The sequence below is a fragment of the Macroventuria anomochaeta genome (assembly GCF_010093625.1).
Source record: "Macroventuria anomochaeta strain CBS 525.71 unplaced genomic scaffold BU25scaffold_26, whole genome shotgun sequence".
Taxonomy (NCBI): Eukaryota; Fungi; Ascomycota; class Dothideomycetes; order Pleosporales; family Didymellaceae; genus Macroventuria; species Macroventuria anomochaeta.
This window is the reverse complement of record NW_022985387.1, coordinates 190,029-201,537: the sequence shown is the minus strand read 5'-3', so window position 1 is coordinate 201,537 and position 11,509 is coordinate 190,029. Positions and strand designations below refer to the sequence as shown.

The window sequence follows — 11,509 nt, the reverse complement described above, 5'->3', positions numbered from 1 at the left end:
AAGTACGAAGTGTACATAATCAGATTTGCGTTTCGTCATCAAGGGTTGATTAGAACACCATTGTGTGTCTCTAGGTGGCACAGAAACGCGGCCTCCCGCTGGACGAGTTCACCACACGATTCGCCCAGCAAGCTCTGACCGGCGTGAGCTTGGTTCAGTCCAATAGTGAGAAGCGATGACGACTACAGCTCATGCAGGTATTATTCCTGTGGGCATTGTCCTGCAAGTAATTACTGCCTGCCCACCAAAGGACCGCGAAGTTTTAGCAGCAAAAGTAGCGAAGCTCGAGAAGAAGATATTCCCGTCGAGCGAGGCTTTCGACTACAGTATAGAACTAAAGAAAAAGAATATTGGGCTCGTTCTGGCCGCAAGAGAAGGAAGCCAGGAGCTTGTCGGTTATCTCGTCTTTCAAAGGCTAAAGAGCCAGGCCTGGCTACACAAGCTGGCCACCATCGAACAAGAGAGGGGCAAAGGTATCGCCAGATGTCTCATACATTCCCTTTGCCAGCAAATGAAGAAGGGAGGCTGTCGAACAATTGTTCTGTGGGTTGATGAGGCTCGCAACCCGGCCAGGGCCCTGTACGCGTCTTGTGGGTTCCAGCAAATTGAGCGGCTTCCAGATTACTACGGTCCTGGGCGAACAGCACTCAAAATGGAGGTGGACATCGTAGAATGAGCGTGGGAACCATGATTTTGTGCAGTCCATGGCTGGTCTCAAGTATGATGAGGTGGCAGGATGGTCATCCCTTGCAGTCGCACCCCTCTGCTCTTTCGCCATCTTCACATTCCTCTGCCATCTCTCCGGCAGCAAATAAGGCATATAGCACGCCTACGCGACCACGCGTTCAAGCGTAACGACGAATTCCGGGATTCGAAAGAGATGGCTGTCGGTGACGAAAGGCTTCCAGCTTGTCCGCTCCCAAGATCTACACTCACCTCTGCAACGACCGACACTTGTGGCCTGTTGCTATGGCAGCATCACTCCTGTAAGAACTTCGTGACTTGGAACTGGACCAACTGACAGTAGTTCTAGTGCTATGACGATGCGCATCGCAGTCTTCGCTGCCTTGCTCGCTATCGCTGGGCAGCACCACAAATCAACTATCCACTAAACTCGCAATTCCCGCCCATCGCACGTGTTGGCGAACTGTACCTTTTCCAGCTCGCATCAACGACCTTCAAATCGGATTTGGGTAGCCTGTCGTATTCTTTGAGTGAAAATCCTTCCTGACTTTCGATCGATGGAAAGACTGGGTCACTTTCTGGAACACCAGGAGCGCGCGATGTCGGCACTGCGTCTTTCATAGTTACTGCAGCTGGATCGGCTGGAGCTGTCGCAAACATGAAATCGACCCTAATCATGTCCAAAGACAACAGTCCTAGAGTGAACGCGAACATCTCACAAGCGCTGTCAGCAGCAGGCCCATTGTCGGGTCCGAACACCGTTGCGATCAAGGCCTCTCAAGATTTCGAGGTATCGTTCCCTTCGGATGTTTTCGACTCAGACAGCAAGCTGTCATACTTTGCGACTCTCTCTGACCATACCTCACTGCCTGCGTGGATCAGCTTTGACCCATCCTTGTTGCATTTCACTGGAACCACTCCACCGACAAGTATACTGCAGTATTTTGGTATACTCCTGATCGCTTCCGATACGCCAGAGTATGCTGCCTCTACGGGTGCAGTTCTTGCTTCCTACAAGCGTCCATGAGCTCTACTTTCAGCCGGCCATTCAGACCTTGAACGTCACAAATGGTGACAAGTGTACATCACGAACCTCAAGAGCAAACTCTACCTAGATCAATCGCCAATCAGTGATAGAGACATACAGTCACCGTCCGCTGACCTACCAGATTGGCTGGCCTTCGGCGGCAACTCTTTCGACGTTCCCGGAACGGCGCCTAGTGAACTCTCGTCACAAGACCTCACCATATCGACCAAAGACATATACGGTGACTTAGCCCAACATACTGTCCACTTGAACGTTGTTTCGGAGTCATTCTCTGGTACAGTTGGTACGCTTAACATTACAATGGGGGAACTCTTCAAAGTCCAGCTACCGCAACCAATACTCGCTAAGGACGACGAAGTTGTGACAGTCGACTTCACGACGCTGGTGGTTCATATGCACTTCAATCCGACAACGTTTACGATTTTTGGTACTGTTTCCGAGGACATGTCGCCGCAGGTCGTACAATGCTCCATGGCGGCTACCTCAAAATATGGAAGCCTCAAGGAGTCTCACGGAGTTGAATGGGGGGAGGGAGCGCAATCCGCTTAGTGTGGCGGGCGCGAGTGTTGATGTCGAGAGGGCTGAGACGACAATGAAGGGGAGGAGGACTTGGGGTGAGGGGCTGAAGAGTATGATAAGTCGCGGCAGTGTGTGGGGATGGGATAAGGAGAGGGATGACGTGCAGCTGTTTGTGTGAGTAGGGTTGTTGTGAGTGATGGCTGGTGTGGTGTTGGTGTTGGTCTCATGTGGTTTTCTGGGAAACTCGAAAGACGTTTCGTTAGATAGTTTGTTCTAGTCTTGTCTAAATGCAGAAGCGCCTAGGCCTGTACATGCACCATACATCGCCTGTGAACTCCGCCATATCTCCTACTAAAGAGGTATATCCTAAACGCCATCGATGCACATGTCTATCTCAGCTTTCTACAACTGAATATCGTTGTTCAGCAGCCTAACTTCCTCACCCGGCTTGAACGCCGGCAGTCCAATATACGGACACCCATCACACCTAAATGCATCCCCCAGCGCGCAGTTGCCGCAACTGCCGACTTTACCCTGCACTGTGAAGTCCACCTCGTCGAGAAGGTCGTCGGCGCCGAACTTCATCGTGTTGAGTGCTTTGTCGGCGTCTGCGCGCTTCGCAGCGTCTTCGGCTTCGAGTTTCTCTTTCATGCCGCAAGTGCAGTCTTTGCAGGCGCGGCGGCGCTTGCCGGGCTTGGGGCGGCATTCGAGTGCTGAGAATAGGTCAGTAAATATGTAACGCTGTGAGGGAATAAGGGGGCACGAACGCTGGATGACAGGGCGGGCCATGTCTTCTTCTGTGATGAGATCGTCTTCGTCGATCAGGTCGTCGTCTTTGCCGGTGATTATAGGATCGTCGAGGTCGTCGCTGAAGTCGACGAAGCCCACACCTGAGGGCTTCGCGGAGACGGGCTCAGGTGAGGGCCGCTTGCCGTTCAGGTTGATGCGGTTCAGGTTCAGCGGGACGGATCCGTCTGCGTTGACCTCCTGGACGGCGCCGTTGGTGTTGTGTGTGCCGTTGACGCCATTTGTGCCATTCACACCGTTCGCTGCCTTCTTCCTGCCAAACTTCAAGGCTATCGATACAGGCTCCTCCTGTGCGGGCTTTGTCATGCCCTCTGCGCCCTCTACTAGGCCTGCGAGGATGGCCTCTGTCTTCTCTGAGCCTTGCAGTGCGCCGTCCTGGCTCTTGAAGACACCGGCTACTTTCAGGGCGCCGACAATCTTGTGCATGACATCGCGTACGAGGAGTGCATGGCTTTCGCGCGAGGTGCCAGCGGCGTCGGTGAGGAGGAGCACGACATCGTATGTGGAGGACGGGAGGTTTACCAGACCTGCCGCAATGCGGTCCAGCATCTGCAAGTCGGTCGAGGAGCGGTCATAGATCTCGTATATGCTGTCCAGTCTCTCGGGGTGCGCCGCAACTGAGGGCGGCGCGATAATGAGTGTTCGTGAAGTCATGGCGGGGTAGCGGGGTGGGCGAAAATAGTCTGAAGCGGTGTCCAGGTGTCGTGAGGAACGTCAATCGCAAGTCGAAGGGAGCAGCGGAGAGAAAAACAAAAGGATATCCTGGACGCTGAGCAATCAACTTCGCGTTATTTCGCGATTAACACTTCCGGCGCTCGGAGAAAGCACTTCAGTGGCGCGTCGCAGTCATCGGTTACGCGATTGGCTGATAGCGGGCTGGTGGACAGTCATCAAGCGTGATCATCAGGCGACAGGGCGACGGGCTCGGCTCACCTGGGCAGAGTCGGCAGCATTCCGCTAGATCCACTCTGCAGCAGTAGTAAAACCTGGGGTAATGCCGCAGAAGCACCATCCGGAGACACAAGAGCGTTCTCCTCTTGCTTAGCCCACGCGAGGGGTTCAAGGCTGGACTTTGTTTGTGACCTTCTAAGCTGTGATGTAGTTCTTACGAGACATTGAGATAGGAGTTTGATGTTAGGTTGATACACTGACTGCCTCCCTGAGTCCCTGCTCATTCAGATACTGCGTGACGTAGAACCCTGTAGTCTGCCACCCCAGACTCAGGAACCGACTGTGTATATGCAGTGCAGACAACTGCACAACCGGCCGGAATGCTGGTCACTTGTTGCCAAGGGCTGGTGCAGAGTTTCGAAGCGCTTCCACGGCTGTTCACAGGGTCCGACTGCTAACGGTGATCTAAAGGGAAGTCACGCCTGACCCCGCTCGCCCAAGCTCGCGTGCTCTTGCGTCTTCCTTTGATCTCACCTTGCACCAAGCTGTCCAGCACACAATATCAAGCAATTGCATTGATCGTTACTCTCAATCATCATCAAGCCCCCTTTGACTGTTGCTTTGTGAGGTACGTGCTCCCCCGCGGTGCTGAACGTAATGGCTCCACGCAGCTACGCCATAGGCATCACGAGACCGTTCTTACGTGACCATACAGACCCACTGATAGCTTTAAGCTCCGAGCTCTCCGTGCCTGACTACTTCAACCTCACGTTGCCCACCTTTGACTCTTACTTCACACAACTCGTACCCATTCATCTCAATACCTACCAAACAGTAAGTTGCTACCTTCCTACTCACTACACTACCACATCCAGGTACATTGTGCTCTTATTAGAACACCAAGCTGCTCAATGCCTAAGCGAACAAAGAGTGTCTTGGTCTTCATACTAACACTCGACAGTGACTCGCTCTCACAAGTGGACTGACCGTGACCACGCCGGCATTGCCGATGGCAGTGCTGAGCGTGAGTCGAGGCTGCCTCGTTATTTCGCCAAGTCAGGTCACGCCGACACTGATCCTACCAAAACCAAGAAAGACGGCAGTGGAAAGGGCAATTGGTATGTCTAGTCATCTCCGGTCAATTGATCGCCTTCACATTCACCCCTTACTTGATATCACATCATGCGATACACCGCATCACCCGTTCGAACACACAACTCTAACACCATAGTAGGGGCCGAGACGGCGATGAAGTCGAAGACATGCCCTGCAACATGAACAACGCACGCCGCCGCAGTAACTCCTCAACCCACCAACTCAAAGACTTCAAGACCAAGTTCGAGACCATTGAGACCGAGCCGGTGTTCGAAGAAGAGTTCCACGGCGCCATTGGCGAGGAGCTCGAGAAGCAGAGCACCACCTCCAGCTCCAACAAGAGCATCGACGAGGAGGACGGTGACAGGAAGTTGTGATATACGGGTTGACCTAGGCTTCACGGCTCAATCCCGCAGGGAAGCCTACGGATGCTCTATGGTATGAGACACGGACGCGTGGCTGCAGGCTGGCTGGCAGGCTGGCCTGTGGGAAGTCACTGCTGATTATGATTCTATCGCTTCTAGGCATATGGTGTGTACAATGTTTGACGCGATTATGGCAATTTGTAACAAGTACGAGAGACGAAACATGAATGTAAAACCAATCAATCAACTAAATGTGTATCATCGACCTTCTTGTCACCTCCACACTATGAAGCAACCTTAGGGTCTACACAAGACCGCTGGTAGCTTCATCAAGATTGGTGAGGACTTTCTCTCTAATATTGGGCGCTTGAAGACTACGGTGTCGTTCAGTCTAAGATGTTCCAGTTCACTGCATGGGTTTCCATACTTAACATGGGCCTGGCGCCCAAAGCAAACGGCCTTCTTCGCACAAAGATGTCAACGCATCCCACCACTCGCAACACCATCTCCATCATATCATCAATCAGAACCCAACATCCCTTCTCGCCCTCGCACGGATCGTAAGATCGCAGGCTCAAAGCGGACCATCTGGTACATAGAACTTGGCCTCCAATAATCTACTAATGATTCAGACTTCCAACCAACGCCAACGCTATGCCACACAAAAACTCCAGTTCCAAGGGAGAAGCGGCCTACTTCCTCGCCCTCTTCTCACTCGGCTGGCTCCCATCACTAAGCTCACTGGCACTCCGCTTATGTCCCGCGCCCTGACTTGTAGCCCGGCTCGTTTGTGCAGCGCTCTCATCCTCGCCTTCTGCGTCGACGTCGTCTGCGTCTGCGTCCGCATCCGCATCCACATCCTGTGGACGGGATTCAGCGCGGTCTTCATCACCACCGTCGGCTTCGGCGTCGTCGCGGTCGGCGTTGGCGGGTGTGTTCTGCGCGCCCGTGTCGTCCTCGCCCTCCGCATCATCGTCCTCCCCTGCCCCATCTTCATTGCTGTCCCCCATTGGCGTATCCTGCCCCTCCCCTTGCTTCTTCCCATTGTTCTCTCCCGACGCATCGCCTTCCTGCTTGACACCCGCCGTCCCATCCCGCGCCGCTTTCATCCGCGACAGCACCCGGCACTCGCCCATCTCCTTCTCCTTGACCTTGCGCACATCCAGCAGCCTTCCCACCTTCGCGACCAACTGCTCAAACACGTCCGCCACCTTGGAGGTAGGAATCGGTATGATCTCCGGCACACCCAATTCCTGCAGCGCCGAAGCGATTTTCTGTGTCTGCACGTTGGACTTGGCTTGTCGCATTTTGAGCAGCTTGTCAGACCCGAATGTGATGCCGCTGGTGAGGCGGTCGTGCGTGCTGACAGCGAAGCGGTGTTCTTGGTGCGGGCTGAGGGTTTTAACAGGTGTTTGGCTCGGTGCGGAGGGAGGGAGGGCCATGGAGGTGCGACGATTGGCGGAGGTGGAATTTGAGGGCGTGTTGATCATGTCGTTCGCGCTGAGGCTGAGACGGCCGGGAGCATTGGAGCCGCCGGAGGAGCGCTTCTTGCTGCGATCTTGCTGGAAGAGTTGCTGGAAGAGCGCTTGCAGCGCTGTGCTGGATGTGAAGGATTGTAAGCCCGCGGCGGTGGAGGTGTTGGCTTGCGGTGCGTCAAGGCGGGAGCGGAGTTCTTCGCGTTCGGCGTCGAGGCGCACAGCGGCCATGTTGATGCGTTGGAGTTCTGTGAGGAGGAATTCTTCCTCTTTGACTTCGTCCATGTTGCGGTTCATGAGTGCTGTGGCGAGCATCTTGCGGTTGCGTTCCATGACGGGGTCGAACTTGGACAGTGTCTCGTACAGGCTGTATTGGTCGGCGTCCATCTGGACTTCGGGGATGCGAAGCTTCATGAGCTTAGCGGAGATGTCGTAGAAGCGCGCTTTCATTTCTTCGAGAGAACGCTCCTTGTCTCGTGGAGTCGCGAATGGCAGTGCTGCCAGCGCATTCGAATCGGTGTCGCCATTCCCCTGCTGCGCGGCTTCTGCGAGCGCCCTTTCCCGTCTCTTGAGCGCCTGCCACTCGTAGCGATCCCATATCACAGCCCACCGGTATGAATAGTCCTTCACAATCCCAAATAGGTAGACTGTCTCCTCTCGACTCCAGTCATTGTTCCGTAAATGTGCATCGTATTCCTCGTCTGTAAAGTCGGGCATATCAACCGTAATGTTGTATTTGACGTAATCGGCGCATGATTCGAGGTAATCTGTAGGTTCGCTGTCCTGCATCGCAGCATCCTCGCCTTCTTGTACCGGTGGTGCTGTTGTAGGTTTGCGCCGCCAGTGCTTCAAAACAAGGCCGTCGGGCCGCGCTGGGTTTGTGAACGGTTGCTGGATCCTATGGTGTATGTTTAGGGCTGTGTCTGTAGACTGGGATCGGGTGTGGGTACCATTTCTTTGCAGGCCCGGTGCTCTGCCTCTTTGCACGGTATGTCTTCTTCTCTTCGTAGACTGCAACTGGTGGTGGTCGCTCACCATACAGCGCCGCAACTTCACGCGCAACACCCTCTACCAACACTTGTTAGCTGCGACCCTATAGACTCCATTACCATCGCGCATTTCCTCAGAACGTACGTATCCTTTTTGTTCCTCCGCCCTTCTTCGACTTCTTGTTCGCCGTCGGGGGTGCTACTTCGCCGACAGGCAGCCCGAGCATATCGCGCACATCGCGATTTGACGCCATAGCGACTGTGTTTCGATTCGATCTGGCGGAGTAGAAGTGTTGGAAAGGAGCGTGGTCGATGGTTTTGCAGGGGTGTTGTGCGCGTGTACAAATGTTGGAATCGCGAAGTTGCGGGATGCGGCGGTGCCAAGCTCATGTCACTTTCACAGGTCTCATGCAGCCACACCGGCTCTTACGTTGCAGGACGAGCCGGCTACAACGTCTTCGCGACAACACCAAATCAGGCCTCTGGAGGTCTTCAAGTCGAACAAACACTTCGTATATAAGTCACAGGAACCATGGTAGTCCCGTAAGGTTTCATCAGGTGAGAGAGAGCACGCGAATCAGCGGTGACTGAACCCCAGTTTTCGAACGAATCTGGGTGTAGCCACTCTCTCGTTGCTATGAGCCCTATAGAAGCACAATGTCAATGGTGTGCACTCAAGTTTTGAAGATTTCGTCTCTATTTGCCCGCTGTCATCTAACTAAAACAACCAAAACCCATCGCTCACTTCCACAATACAGACAGGTCCCAGCGAAAGAGACTCCTTTACATGCTATGTTTTTCTCCTACCAAACAAACATGAAATGATAATGATGATGAATGAGATGCCAACTTCGTACCGCCAAAGACGCAACGCCGCGTACGCCAGTATAAATGGCTTCCGGAGAACAAGCTGCTGTGCAGGTGCAGCCCGTGCACTCGAAAGCCGGGTGTGAAGAAGATGATGATGAAAAGAAGAGATCCAGGCTGGCGTCGAGGTGGTTCGGTCGTCGTGAGAGTATTACCTAAGATACCGGAAGGAGATTTCGATCCCGTCTATCAATCATTACAAAATACCTATACAGGAAAAGACGTGGCTGATAAAAGTTCGCTCAATGAACGAACTCCAGGATGCAACGCAATACGCAGAAAATCAGATGGGGCAGCTCCACTAGTTGCTGCTTCCGCCGCAGCAGAGTATCTTGGAAAGCTTCTGCATGAAACCTTCCTTCTCAGGCTCCTGCCGCCTCGGCTGCTGGGCGTTCGGGCTCTGTGCAGGTGTCGCGCGGTTCTGTGTCTGGTTCAGGTTCGGTTGGCTGTGCTGGAACTGAGCCTGGTTCGAGGCTGCATCGGGAGGTGCCAGCTCGCCCATGCTCTTCCTCTTGACCTCCGCTCCGCGTACTTGGTCCCTTGGGCTTCTTCCGGGCTGGGCTCGTGTCGCTCCGGGCTTTGGGAGAGGCTCGTTTAAACGGTGGTGGTCGACGGGCAGGTGCGTCTTCGGCTGCCTGTGGGGCTGACCGTGCACGTTGACAGCGGTAGAGGAGTTCTGGTGAACGTTGGAATGGTGCATCTGTTGAACGGCCGAGGGGTGGGACTTCATTACCTCCCAGCCCTTTCCATTGTTCAGCTTCATCCAGTCGTACTCGCCGTCTTCAACCTCTCCAGTGCTCTTGAGCGCCTGGGTAAAGAGCTCGCGCAGGTAGTCGTAGTCGGGTGTGTCCTCAAAGCCGAGGTTACGGACATAGCTCAAGTACTTGTTGAACTCCTCTGTGATTTGTTAGCAGTGTTCAACGGATGCAATTTCACACAACGTACCAGGGAAGCTGTCGCAGAGATCCTTGATAGGAGTTGTCTGCTTCTTCTCGCCGATCTTCTCGTACTTCTGCTTGTTGGTTGCAGCCTTGAGGCCTTGCCATGGGAGACCGCCTCGAAGGAAGTACATGAAAACATGGCCCAGGGCTTCCAGATCATCCCTACGGGACTGTTCGCGTCCAAGATGGGTGTTGATACTCATGTAACGCGCCGTACCAGAGAGAGACTTGCGCTCCCTGTACGGAATGTGCTGCTTCGTCTTGGGGTCACGGTATTGCTTAGCCATACCGAAGTCCACAACGTGAATTACATTAGCACTCTTAGAGCCTGGTCGGCCAATGAGGAAGTTGTCAGGCTTGATGTCGCGGTAGATGAGGTTCTTCTCGTGAATGGTCTGAACCCTCGACAACTGCACGTAGGTTAGAATCTGAATTTCGTGGTAGCACGGGACATACGCACCATCTGCTTGGCAACCATGACTACCGTCTTGATCGAGAACTTCCTGTTGCAGTGGTCGAACAGGTCCTCCAAACTGGGACCTAGCAGGTCGATGACCAGGATGTTGTGCAGGCCCTCCTGACCGAAGTAGTAGACATTAGGGATCCCGGCTGCGATGTGTCAGTTGAGTCCGTGCGTGTGGTTGAAAGCAAGTTGGTTGGTAGGCAACCAGGTTGAGATCGATGGCAACGATGCCGACTAAGCAGACGGCAGCAACATCGAGAGTGTTGCGTACGAGAAGTGCTCAACGTTCGTCACGACGTGTACGTGTGAATGCATGCCAAGGCAGCGTCCAACATACAGACCGTGCCTTCCCTCACTCGAACGGGCGACGTGAGGTGGAATAGGGGCAGCGAGAGAACTTACGGCAGCCCACGAGGATCTTGTACGTGCGGTACTCATCGCGCAGTTGGGGAGCATCGCTCTTGCGTGGCTCGAACTTGATGGCAACCTGCTGCTGGTTGAGCAGGTTGGTGCCCTCGAAGATGACGCCAAAGGAGCCCTCGCCAATCTTCTTGCCGACGCGGTAGTGGACACCGACGACGTTGGAAGAGGTGCTGCCGCTCGCCATGGTGGATGGGAAGGTCGGGTGTGGGTGCAGCAGCTGGAGCGGCGGGTGGTGGACGCAGGAGAGTCGCGGTGCGGTGAGCGATGAAGGTTGAAGGGCGTCTCCGGAGCTCGGCTGGGGCTATGCAGGCCGGCGAGTCGTCTCCAAGGTCGGCTCAAGGGCGTCTGGGGCTGTCCACGGGCGGGCGACGGGGCTGCTGCAGCGGGCAGCTGGGCAAACAATGCAGAGTATCGCTGCGCTGGGAAAACAATGGGCGGTGGTGAGGACAGGAGAGTGATCGACTCGCGATGGAAAAGACCTGGGACCTGGGGTGCGAGCAGAACACAGGCGGCTGGACAGGACAGGCGCTAGGCCCGCTTCCAGCAAGGTCAGTGCACTTGGGACAGCCTGCGCGCTCCGCTAGCATTCACTGAGGCAGCATGCCATTAAACCGTGCGCCTCTTGACATACACTCCGTGTTGACAGACCCAACTGCTAGCTCATAGAGAGCGCCGCCTGTTCTTGCGGGCAGTGGATGCATCTCACGGCGGCTGGTGTTGTTGTTGTTTTTTTTTGTTGTTGCTGGAGACCCGTCGTACCTGCGTTCTCTGGCCATTCCCTCGGCCACGAGCTCATTTAGGAAGGAACATCCTACGAATCGCGGTGCATCGAGCGCTGCACAGCTCGTACACGTGAGGTGTCGACGTCGCCGCAGTATTGATGTGGACAGTCCGCCTCATCGCTGCCACCGCCTCCCCCTTTGCATGAAGTCGCCGCGCTGC

General features: G+C 54.6%; 6 protein-coding genes across 6 annotated transcripts; 3 read left to right on the top strand and 3 right to left on the bottom strand.

The window, feature by feature from the left end:
• Window positions 1-18: 18 nt before the first annotated feature.
• Window positions 19-676, top strand: BU25DRAFT_397241 (acyl-CoA N-acyltransferase; the record flags this gene model as incomplete). Its single annotated transcript, XM_033704863.1, has 1 exon — window positions 19-676. Exon 1 carries the CDS (start codon window positions 176-178, stop codon window positions 674-676), a length of 501 nt encoding a protein of 166 aa, XP_033559490.1. The 5' UTR covers window positions 19-175.
• A 684-nt stretch (window positions 677-1,360) lies between these two features.
• Window positions 1,361-2,281, top strand: BU25DRAFT_423381 (uncharacterized protein; the record flags this gene model as incomplete). The annotated part of the gene is made up of 2 exons (XM_033708211.1): window positions 1,361-1,662; window positions 1,816-2,281. 2 exons carry the CDS (start codon window positions 1,361-1,363, stop codon window positions 2,279-2,281), a joined length of 768 nt encoding a protein of 255 aa, XP_033559489.1.
• Window positions 2,282-2,653: 372 nt separating this feature from the next.
• BU25DRAFT_460415 (DUF689-domain-containing protein) lies at window positions 2,654-3,712 on the bottom strand (the record flags this gene model as incomplete). Its single annotated transcript, XM_033710352.1, has 2 exons — window positions 2,654-2,964; window positions 3,019-3,712. The coding sequence occupies 2 exons, from the start codon at window positions 3,710-3,712 to the stop codon at window positions 2,654-2,656; spliced, it is 1,005 nt and encodes a 334-aa protein (XP_033559488.1).
• A 1,148-nt stretch (window positions 3,713-4,860) lies between these two features.
• BU25DRAFT_432932 (uncharacterized protein) lies at window positions 4,861-5,421 on the top strand (the record flags this gene model as incomplete). The annotated part of the gene is made up of 3 exons (XM_033708750.1): window positions 4,861-4,879; window positions 4,911-5,067; window positions 5,184-5,421. The coding sequence occupies 3 exons, from the start codon at window positions 4,861-4,863 to the stop codon at window positions 5,419-5,421; spliced, it is 414 nt and encodes a 137-aa protein (XP_033559487.1).
• A 680-nt stretch (window positions 5,422-6,101) lies between these two features.
• On the bottom strand, window positions 6,102-8,230 carry BU25DRAFT_450070 (uncharacterized protein; the record flags this gene model as incomplete). The annotated part of the gene is made up of 3 exons (XM_033709675.1): window positions 8,019-8,230; window positions 7,835-7,952; window positions 6,102-7,782 (listed from the first exon to the last, which is right to left on the bottom strand). The coding sequence occupies exons 1-3, from the start codon at window positions 8,125-8,127 to the stop codon at window positions 6,102-6,104; spliced, it is 1,908 nt and encodes a 635-aa protein (XP_033559486.1). The 5' UTR covers window positions 8,128-8,230.
• Window positions 8,231-8,541: 311 nt separating this feature from the next.
• On the bottom strand, window positions 8,542-11,044 carry BU25DRAFT_412738 (casein kinase-like protein I). Its single transcript, XM_033706863.1, has 4 exons — window positions 10,547-11,044; window positions 10,142-10,290; window positions 9,686-10,091; window positions 8,542-9,637 (listed from the first exon to the last, which is right to left on the bottom strand). Exons 1-4 carry the CDS (start codon window positions 10,749-10,751, stop codon window positions 9,042-9,044), a joined length of 1,356 nt encoding a protein of 451 aa, XP_033559485.1. The 5' UTR covers window positions 10,752-11,044; the 3' UTR covers window positions 8,542-9,041.
• Between the last annotated feature and the right edge of the window lie 465 nt (window positions 11,045-11,509).

What these genes read in the sequence shown, in the direction of transcription:
- BU25DRAFT_412738 (XM_033706863.1), bottom strand. Translation starts at nt 10,751, where the DNA reads ATGGCGAGCGGCAGCACCTCTTCCAACGTCGTCGGTGTCCACTACCGC. An exon ending in CAAGATCCTCGTGGGCTGCC is followed by an intron (nt 10,291 to 10,546) that starts GTAAGTTCTCTC and finishes GACACATCGCAG; the next exon opens with CCGGGATCCCTAATGTCTAC. An exon ending in TCATGGTTGCCAAGCAGATG is followed by an intron (nt 10,092 to 10,141) that starts GTGCGTATGTCC and finishes ACCTACGTGCAG; the next exon opens with TTGTCGAGGGTTCAGACCAT.